Source organism: Oncorhynchus masou, chromosome 18, assembly GCF_036934945.1.
Source record: "Oncorhynchus masou masou isolate Uvic2021 chromosome 18, UVic_Omas_1.1, whole genome shotgun sequence".
NCBI lineage: Eukaryota > Metazoa > Chordata > Actinopteri > Salmoniformes > Salmonidae > Oncorhynchus > Oncorhynchus masou.
Window position 1 is genome coordinate 59449567 of NC_088229.1, and position 11353 is coordinate 59460919.

The window sequence follows — 11353 nt, forward strand, 5'->3', positions numbered from 1 at the left end:
TTCCGTTTTAGGACCACTATTGTTTTCACTATATATTTTACCTCTTGGGGATGTTATTCGAAAACATAATGTTAACTTTCACTGCTATGCGAATGACACACAGCTGTACATTTCAATGAAAAATGGTGAAGCCCCAAAATTGACCTTGCTAGAAGCATGTGTTTCAGACATAAGGAAGTGGATGGCTGCAAACTTTCTACTTTTAAACTCGGACAAAACAGAGATGCTTGTTCTAGGTCCCAAGAAACAAAGAGATCTTCTGTTGAATCTGACAATTAATCTTAATGGTTGTACAGTCGTCTCAAATAAAACTGTGAAGGACCTCGGCGTTACTCTGGACCCTGATCTCTCTTTTGACGAACATATCAAGACCATTTCAAGGACAGCTTTTTTCCATCTAAAACGTAACATTGCAAAAATCAGAAACTTTCTGTCTAAAAATGATGCAGAAAAATTTATCTATACTTTTGTCACTTCTAGGTTAGACTACTGCAATGCTCTACTTTTCGGCTACCCGGATAAAGCACTAAATAAACTTCAGTTAGTGCTAAATACGGCTGCTAGAATCCTGACTAGAACCAAAAAATGTGATCATATTACTCCAGTGCTAGCCTCTCTACACTGGCTTCCTGTCAAAGCAAGGGCTGATTTCAAGGTTTTACTGCTAACCTACAAAGCATTACATGGGCTTGCTCCTACCTATCTCTCTGATTTGGTCCTGCCGTACATACCAACACGTACGCTACGGTCACAAGACGCAGGCCTCCTAATAGTCCCTAGAATTTCTAAGCAAACAGCTGGAGGCAGGGCTTTCTCCTATAGAGCTCCATTTTTATGGAACGGTCTGCCTACCCATGTCAGAGACGCAAATTCGGTCTCAACCTTTAAGTCTTTACTGAAGACTTGTCTCTTCAGTGGGTCATATGATTGAGTGTAGTCTGGCCCAGGAGTGGGAAGGTGAACGGAAAGGCTCTGGAGCAACAAACCGCCCTTGCTGTCTCTGCCTGGCCGGTTCCACTCTTTCCACTGGGATTCTCTGCCTCTAACCCTATTACAGGGGCTGAGTCACTGGCTTACTGGGGCTCTCTCATGCCGTCCCTGGAAGGGGTGCGTCACCTGAGTGGGTTGATTCACTAATGAGGTCGTCCTGTCTGGGTTGGCTCCCCCCCCCCTTGGGTTGTGCCATGGCGGAGATCTTTGTGGGCTATACTCAGCCTTGTCTCAGGATGGTAAGTTGGTGGTTGAAGATATCCCTCTAGTGGTGTGGGGGCTGTGCTTTGGCAAAGTGCGTGGGGTTATATCCTTCCTGTTTGGCCCTGTCCGGGGGTGTCCTCGGATGGGGCCACAGTGTCTCCTGACCCCTCCTGTCTCAGCCTCCAGTATTTATGCTGCAGTAGTTTATGTGTCGAGGGGCTAGGGTCAGTTTGTTATGTCTGGAGTACTTCTCCTGTCCTATTCGGTGTCCTGTGTGAATCTAAGTGTGCATTCTCTCCTCCTCTCTCTCTTTCTCTCTCTCGGAGGACCTGAGCCCTAGGACCATGCCCCAGGACTACCTGACATGATTACTTCTTGCTGTCCCCAGTCCACCTGGCCGTGCTGCTGCTCCAGTTTCAACTGTTCTGCCTTATTATTATTCGACCATGCTGGTCATTTATGAACATTTGAACATCTTGGCCATGTTCTGTTATAATCTCCACCCGGCACAGCCAGAAGAGGACTGGCCACCCCACATAGCCTGGTTCCTCTCTAGGTTTCTTCCTAGGTTTTGGTCTTTCTAGGGAGTTTTTCCTAGCCACCGTGCTTCTACACCTGCATTGCTTGCTGTTTGGGGTTTTAGGCTGGGTTTCTGTACAGCACTTTGAGATATCAGCTGATGTACGAAGGGCTATATAAATAAATTTGAATTGATTTGAACACTATAGTCCACTCCAAGCTTATCACCAAGCAGGGGATCCTATAACAGAACATCTCCCACTGCAAGTGAATCCTGGACTTCCTGACGACCGAGCCCAGGTGATGAGGGTAGCCAACAACACCTCCGCCACGCTGACCCACAATAAGGGGGCCCCTCGGGGGTGTGCCTAGTTTCCTCCTGTACTCCCTGTTCTCCACGACTACTTGGCCATGCACGCCTTGAACACCATCAAGTTTTCTGATGACACAACGGGGGTAGGCCTGTGGTGCCAGGACAACAACCTCTCCCTCAATGTCAGTAAGACTAAGGAGCGGATCATAGACTACAGGAGAAAGAGGGTAGAGCAAACCCCCATCCGCATTGATGGAGCTGTAGTGTTCATAGAAGACATTTAGCTCATATGGTAGACTTGCGTCACTGGGTAGCTCAATAGTTTGCAAGCCCTGACACATCCGACGAGCGTCAGAGCCGGTGTAGTAGGATTTGATCTTAGTCCTGTATTGACGCTTTGCTTGTTTGGTAGTTCATCGGAGGGCGTAGTGGGATTTTTTACAAGAGAGATTAGTGTCCCGCTCCTTGAAAGTGGCAGCTCTAGCCTTTAGCTCAGTGCGGAGGCTGCCTGTAATCCATGGCTTCTGGTTGGGATATGTACTTACGTTCACTGTGGGGACGTTGTCGTCGATTTACTTATTTATGAAGCCAGTGACTGATGTGGTGTACTCCTCAATGTCATTGGAGGAATCCTGGAACATATAGTCTGTGCTAGCGAAAGAGTCCTGTCGCTTAGCATCTGCTTCATCGGACCATTTCCGTATTGAGGGCATCATTGGTACTTCCTGTTTGAGTTTTCGCTTCTAAGCAGGAATCAAGAGGACAGAATAGAATAGAGGATAGTTATTGTCAGTTTTGCCAAATGGAGGGCGAGGGAGAGCTTTGTATGTGTCTCTGTGGGGAGTAAAGGTGATCCAGATTTTTTTTAAATTTAAATTAGATAAAACGGATTTCAGTTTTCCTGCATTAAAGTCTCTGGTTACTAAGAGCGCCGTTTCTGGATTAGCACCTTCTTGTTTGCTTATGGTCTTATACAGCTCATTGAGTGTGGTCTTAGTGCCAGCATCTGGTTGTGGTGGTAAATAGACCTCTACAAAGAATATAGATGAAAACTATTTTGGTAAATAGTGTGGTCTACAGCTTTTCAGGAGGTACACTAACTCAGACGAGCAAAACCTTAATATTAAAGATCGTGCACCAGTTGTTGTTGACAAAGAGACGCACACCACCGCCTACGATCTTACCAGAGGCTGCTGTTCTGTCTTGCCGAAGGTACGGAAAACCCAGCTAACTGTATATTGTCCATGTCCTTGTTCAGCCACGACTCAGTGAAACATAGGATATTAGAATTTTGAATGTCCCTTTAGGATAGTCTTGAACGGAGCTCATCCAGTTTATACTCCAGCGTTCGCCTGTAGAACAGAGGGCAAAGGCAAATGAACCACTCGCCTACGCAGTCTCGCCAGGCATCCAGCTCTTCGACCTCTGTAATGGCGTCTCCTCTTCATACGAATGATGGGGATTTGGGCCTGGTCCGGGAAGGGCAGTATATCCTTCGTGTCCAACTCATTAAATAAAAATCCTCGTCCAGTTTGAGGCGAGTTATCGCTGTTCTGATGTCCAGACGCTCTTTTTCATCATAGGAAAAGACGGCGGAAACATTATCTACAAAAAAAGTTAAAAACAGCACAAAAACACACACAAAATAGCACAATTGGTCAGGAGCCCATAAAATGGCGGCCATCCCCTCCAGTACAATTATATCTTGTCCACACAAATGCACGTGAAGAGGACACGACAGCGCTTCTTCCCCCCTAAGAGGCTGAAAAGATTTGTCATGGGCCCTCAGATCCTCAAAAGTTCTACAGCTGCACCATCAAGAGCATCTTGACATACAGTATTGCATCACCGTTTGGTATTGCACCGTCCTCGACCACAAAGCGCTACAGAGGGTGGTGAGGACAGCCCAGTAAATCACTCCCTGCAATCAAGGAACTCTAGATCAGGCGGTGTCAGAGGAAGGCCTGGAGAATTGCAAAAGACTCCTGCCACCCCAGTCATAAACTGTTCACTCTGCTACTGTCCAGAAAACAATACCGGCGCATCGGCTCTCAGACCAAGACGGCTATCTCTCCGAGACAGCTTCTACCCCCAAGCCATAAGACTGCTAAATAATTAAAAGGTTAACCAAACTATCTGCACTGACCTTATCTTGCAGTGATTCTATGCACACTCACACGATTATATACACACTACATACACACTCACTCACACACATTACACTGACACTCCCACACAAACCCACACACATTCACTACATATGCACACATAAAACACACACGCATACCGACAAAACCCAAACAGACCCACACACACTCATCATATGCTGCTCTTACAAGTCAGAAGTTTACATACACTTATGTTGGAGTCCTTAAAACTCATTTTTCAACCACTCCACAAATGTCTTATTAACAAACTATAGTTTTGGCAAGTCGGTTTGGACATCTGCTACGTTCATGACACATGTAATTTTTCCATCAGTTGTTTACAGACAGATTATTTCACTTATAATTCACTGTATTAAAATGCCAGTGGGTCAGAAGTTTACATACACTAAGTTAACTGTGCCTTTAAAAAGGAAAATTCCAGAAAATGATGTCATTGAAGCTTCTGATAGGCGATTGACATAATTTGAGCCAATAGGAGGTGTACCCATGAATGTATTTCAAGGCCTACCTTCAAACACATTGCCTCTTTGCTTGACGTCATGGGAAAATCAAAAGAAATCAGTCAAGACCTCAGAAAAAAATTTGTAGACCTACACTGGTGTGATTCATCCTTGGGAGCAATTTTCAAATGTCTGAATGTACCACGTTCATCTGTACAAGTATAAACACCATGGGACCACTCAGCTGTCATACCGCTCAGAAAGGAGATGCGTTCTGTCTCCTAGAGAGGAACGTACTTTGGTGTGAAAAGTGCAAATCAATCCCAGAACAACAGCAAAGGACCTTGTGACGCTGCTGGAGAAAACAGGTACAAAAGTATCTATATCCACAGTAAAACGAGTATTATATCAACATAACCTGAAAGGCCGCTCAGCGAGGAAGAAGCCACTGCTCCAGAACCGCCATAAAAAAGCCAGACTACGGTTTGCAACTGGACAAAGTACTTTTTGGAGAAATGTCCTCTGGTCTGATGAAACAAAAATATAACTGTTTGGCCATAATGACCATTGAGGCAGGAAAATGATGTGGATATATTGAAGCAACATCTCAAGACATCAGTCAGGACGTTAAAACTTGGTCGCAAATGGGTCTTCCAAATGGACAATGACTCCAAGCACACTTCCAAAGTTGTGGCAAAATGGCTTAAGGACAACAAAGTCAAGGTATTGGAGAGGCCATCACAAAGCCCTGACCTCAATCCTAGAGAAAATTTGTGGGCAGAACTGAAAAGTGTGTGCTAGCAAGGAGGCAAGAAGGCAATGCTACCAATTAATAATTGAGTGTATGTAAACTTCTGACCCACTGGGAATGTGATGAAAGATATAAAAGCTGAAATAAATCACTCTCTACTATTATTCTGACATTTCACATTCTTAAAATAAAGTGGTGATCCTAACTGACCGAAGACAGGGACTTTTTACTAGGATTAAATGTCAGGAATTGTGAAAAACTGAGTTTAAATGTATTTGTCGAAGGTGAATGTAAACTTCCGACTTCAACTGTATCTACCTCAAATATCTCGTCCTCCTGCTCATTGATCTTGTACTGGTATTTCCTGTATATAACACCATTCTTGTGTATTTTATTCCTCTAATGTCTAATGTCTAACTCTGCGTCATTGGGAAGGGGTCGTAAGGATTTCATGGTAAAGTCTACACCCGTTGTATTCGGCGCATGTGATAAATACAATTTAATTTTGATTTGATTCATGGTGTGTTTAGGACCTGCTAAACACACCGTGTACCTAGTGTGATGTTTATCCACGTAGATACAAACTATGCCGTAACATCATACCCTACAAGACTGCGATGATTACAACAATACCTTTTCTGGGGTTATCACCTTTACAAATAAATCAATTTTCAATAACAAACCAAATCAGTGACGACACAACAGTTAAAGTTTGGGCAACCGTTATTCCACTAGGCACAAACTGATTGAATCAACGTTGTTTCAACGCAAATTGTCAACGTATTGCAACGTGGAATCTATGTGGAAAATACATTGAATTTGAAAAAAGTAATCAACTGTTGTTATGCATTTAAACCACAGGATTATGTCATAATGGTAACCAAATTTCAACAGACAAACCTAAAACAACGCCTGATCTTCAACGTTTGGAAAATTGATCTATCTACAGCTACCTTTAGGTCTCCCATCCAAGGTTTAAACCAAGCCCAGCCCTGCTTAGCTACTGTATGATATTTGCCACTTACTATTAACATGGTGCTATTGTGAGAATGATTGTTGAGGTCTCCACTTATAAAGTAAATAGATTCACTGTTGATTTCAAAGGGTAGGTTTAACAGAACAAATTAAATGTGACCATACTTTATCACTCATATCATAAATGATGCTATTTACGCCTATATAGCATTTACAAAGTCATCAACAACTATCGTTTCAATTCAACCCAGGAAATAGACAACACGTAGGCCTAGAGTTTAAAGCTCTAGTTGATTTTCAATGTAATGATATTTAGTGATATTGATTTATTTTTGGTTGTCAATGCAACCAAATATCAAAGTATATCTACGTGGATAAACATCAACCCTTATCCCAGTCTGATCATCCTTATCCCTGTCTGCTGTTCCCACATGCTTCAAGAGGGCCACCATTGTTCTAGTTCCCAAGAAAGCTAAGGTAACTGAGCTAAACGACTACCGCCCCGTAGCACTCACTTCCGTCATCATGAAGTGCTTTGAGAGACTAGTCAAGGACCATATCACCTCCACCCTCCCTGACACCCTAGACCCACTCCAATTTGCTTACCGCCCCAATAGGTTCACAGACGACGCAATTGCAACCACACTGCCCTAATCCATCTGGACAAGAGGAATACCTATGTGAGAATGCTGTTTATCGACTACAGCTCAGCATGTAACACCATAGTTCTCTCCAAACTCGTCATCAAGGCCTATAGGGAGGAGGTGAGGGCCCTCGGAGTGTGGTGTCAGGAAAATAACCTCACTCTCAACGTCAACAAAACAAAGGAGATGATTGTGGACTTCAGGAAACAGCAGAGGGAGCACCCCCCTATCCACATCGATGGGACAGTAGTGGAGAGGGTAGTAAGTTTTAAGTTCCTCGGCGTACACATCACGGACAAACTGAATTGCAGCGCCTCTTCAACCTCAGGAGGCTGAAGAAATTCGGCATGTCACCAAAAGCACTCACAAACTTCTACAGATGCACAATCGAGAGCATCCTGTCGGGCTGTAACACCGCCTGGTACGGTAACTGCTCCGGCCACAACCATAAGGCTTGAGAGAGTAGTGAGGTCTGCACAACGCATCACCAGGGGCAAACTACCTGCCATCCAGGACACCTACACCACCCGATGTCACAGGAAGGCCATAAAGATCATCAAGGACAACAACCACCCGAGCCACTGCCTGTTCACCCCGGCTATCATCCAGAAGGCGAGGTCAGTACAGGTGCGTCAAAGTAGAGACCGAGAGACTGAAAAACAGCTTCTATCTCAAGGCCATCAGACTGTTAAACAGCCACCACTAACATTGAGTGGCTGCTGCCAACATACTGACTCAACTCCAGCCACTTTAATAATGGAATGGATAGAAATTGATGTAAAAAATGTATCACTAGCCACTTTAAACAATGCCACTTAATATAATGTTTACATACCCTACATTACTCATCTCATATGTATATGTATATACTGTACTCTATATCATCTACTGCATCTTTATGTAATACATGTATCACTAGCCACTTTAAACTATGCCACTGTTTACATACCCTACATTACTCATCTCATATGTATATACTGTATTCAATACCATCTACTACATCTTGCCTATGCCGTTCTGTACCATCACTCATTCATATATCTTTATGTACATATTCTTTATCCCTTTACACTTGTGTGTATAAGGTAGTAGTTGTGGAATTGTTAGGTTAGATTACTCTTTCGTTATTATTGCATTGTCGGAACTAGAAGCACAAGCATTTCGCTACACTCACATTAACATCTGCTAACCCCGTGTATGTGACAAATAAAATTTGATTTGATTTGACATTTGAAGCAGGATCTTCTGTTTGGATAATTCCATCTGTGCCACTGAGTCTGGTTTTAATTCCAGTTTGTCTACAAATGAATAATCGATATGTTGGATTCACATCTCCATCTCAACCAAAAATAATACAAGTTAAAGAATAGGACTAAATCAAATCAAACTTGATTGAAAGTGTATTTAAAGTTTGATTTAGTTATATTCTTTAACTTAGATGTTTGGTTGAAATGGAGACATGAATCCAACATATCAATTTTTCATTTGTAGACAAACTGGAATAAAAACCAGACTAAGTCAGTGGAACAGTGGAACTATCCAAGCAGAAGATACACCTCCTTCAAATGTTGACATTTGGTTTGCGTTGACAACCAAACACAATTCAATAGAACTTTTGAAATACAATAAATAGCCTATTAACGTGTTCACAAATGATATGTTGGATTAACGTCTCCAATTCAACCAAATAAACAAAATATCTGACAATGTATTCCCATGTGAACTTTGCTGTGCTTTTAAATGGTTGGATGGAAATTCCAGACTTTTTTTCTTTGATTGGGTGAATAGGTTTTAATCTCATTGATCAACGTCTCAACCAAATATTACCCAATTATCCACGTTGAAATGACGTGGTGTGCCACACTGGGATCCTTCTCTATCTCCGAGCCCCCCCCAAAAAACGACATCAACTGAAAGAGTATCAGTTCTCTTTGTTGTGGATAATGACATGTGGTGAGCTCATGCATTTCAGTTGAATGAATTCAGTTGTATAACTTACAAGGTATCCCCCTTCCCCCTTTCTGCTATAGATAAGGACACTGATTATGGGTGAGTCAACATTATCAATCGAGAGTTGATCATAAAGTACTGTACCAGTTATCCACGGGGCAGACATGCTGGTTGTAGAGGGCCATGGCATATCTGAAAATAAAATAAGAGACACGTTTTTATCCAAGTGTTACATAGTCAATAGAACGACAAGGTACAAGTTAGAGTGCTCAGAACGAGTAGAATAGTAAAGAGTTGCAGCCCGACTTCCCACTAGCTGGGAAAATATCTAGGAGTGTATTGCACTAGCCTTAATACAAAACTAGATGTTAATCTTCGTTTCATGCAATAGCTACATCCCAACCCTATGAACCCCACAACGGTTCTGCAGACTCATCAGTTGGTGGTTCCGATTGCCTTTGTCACTTAATAACATATTAATTAGGGTCATAGTTTCGAGTTTCCAGACCCAGTTTGCTGCAGTCAAAAGATGTCCTCATGAATTAGTGCACAGCCACCTCCATGGCCAAGTGGTCTAATTGTACATGTCTTGTGGACATCCTTTGACTGTAGCAAACTGGATCTGCACTATGCATTCCTCTTTCTCTGAAGGTTATCTGTCAACCGCTAACCGGCACCAAACACAACACGACCACGACTCCAGAGAGTTCAGCCCTCAGGGCAGCAGTCTCTTATCTGACGGTTGACAATAGGCTACTGAAGAGAGAACATTGGGTTTCAACCACTACCTATCAGGATCAGATCACGCGGTGTTCTCGTGGACACTCACTATCATAATGTACGCAAAACAGAGTTGCATAATAGACTGACACTGATGGGGCACTGGGTTCTGATGAGATCACAGAGAGGATCACCCCAAAAAAACATGCTGACACAGCAACATGAAGAGACGTTTAAAAGTCTCACCATACCGTCTGAGAACCTCTATTCAATATCTATTGATTGCGGGGGATGATAATGCGGCAATGCTTTGGTCATGCTTATCGATACCTCCTTCACTTAGGTGAGCAAACAAATATATGGGGGGGGGTTGACCTTCTGGGGAAAAGCAGAAATCCTGTCAGACGTGGGGGGACACACCTAAAATGAATGCAACTCATTGGCTGAGGCCATGTGGCCTGACCAGTAATAACTCCCTATATCATTGGTTAGGAAAACTTGGGACCCTAATGATAACACATCACATCTAATTGAATAGCATACTTCTGTTGTGCTTAACTTAGTTACTCAGATTAAATCTTTTGAAGACCTTCTCTGAAGATGTCTCTCCTACAGTAAATACACAACCCTTTTTGACAAAGGACTCATGCTGTGCCCAAGCTAAACATAACTACAGTGTAGGTCTCTGGGTTACGTACGGCAGTAGTAGACCCATAAACCCACAGGCAGGCAGGTGTTAAGTGTCTATGAAACAGCATGTCTGGAAACAGCCTGGCCAGGGGTTGCCAAGCAGGGTTACTATCGCTGTCTCAGACAGGAGAGACAGGGAAACGTTTGGAAGTGGTTGTGAAGAAAAATTGAGCGCCCACGATACAGGGGTTTCATAAGGTACAGTACAGTAGAATGTACTATGTTTTGTCACACTGGAGAGACAGAGAGAGAGAGTTGACATAAACAGTAACCAACCTAAAATGCGTATGAAAAAAGGGGTGTGCCTCATCTCTCATGGAAACTCATTGCAGCCTGCATACCTGAGATCTCTCTGCACCCTTTGGAATACAAGGAAGCCTTTATGCTGTACTTTTAGAAAAAAAAGGTCCTACAGTATCTAGAAACTAAAAAGTTCCAGGTAGAAAGAACCCTTTTGGGTCCAGGTAGAATAACCCTTTTGGGTTCCATGAGGAACCCTTTCCACGGAGGGATCTCCATGGAACCCAAAAGGACTCAATCTGAAACCAAAAAGAGTTACTACCTGGAACCAAAAAGGGTTATCTAATGGTGATAGACGAATAACCGGAACCTTTTTTTTCCTACGAGTGCAACACACAGTCCCTAATTCTGAGTTGATAGAAGTTGCACCGAACTGCTGGTACAGGGTCAGATAGTATTTGTCCTCCAATGCTTACAGTTAGGATTTGGGCTTGGGTTATCTGATCCTAGATCTGAGAAGTGACATTCTTGACGTGGCTGCGTTGCAATGTCCATTCTATTTGGTGTGCCTGTGGACCTTGGCCTCATCCAGGGGTTTACTGTAGAGTCGCTCTCTCGTTTGCAAGGACCTGAAGTCAACAGTTAGCTAGAGAGTTGTGTTATCTAGCGCTTCTGTGAAATTCCCAGAGTTTAATGACCTCAACAAAAACACTCTTTCATTTCAAGGAGCACTAGAGAGTGCTGGCCAA

General features: G+C 43.1%; 1 protein-coding gene across 3 annotated transcripts in view; it reads right to left on the reverse strand.

Moving 5' to 3' along the window:
• The window catches only part of LOC135504990 (transmembrane protein 150A-like), a 36327-nt gene that overhangs the window by 21552 nt on the left and 3422 nt on the right, over positions 1-11353 (reverse strand). For all 3 annotated transcript variants that reach the window (XM_064923980.1, XM_064923978.1, XM_064923979.1), the window contains exon 3: positions 9099-9146. In XM_064923980.1, coding sequence (XP_064780052.1) covers positions 9099-9146 — 48 coding nt within the window. The remainder of the gene's footprint in view (positions 1-9098; positions 9147-11353) is intronic.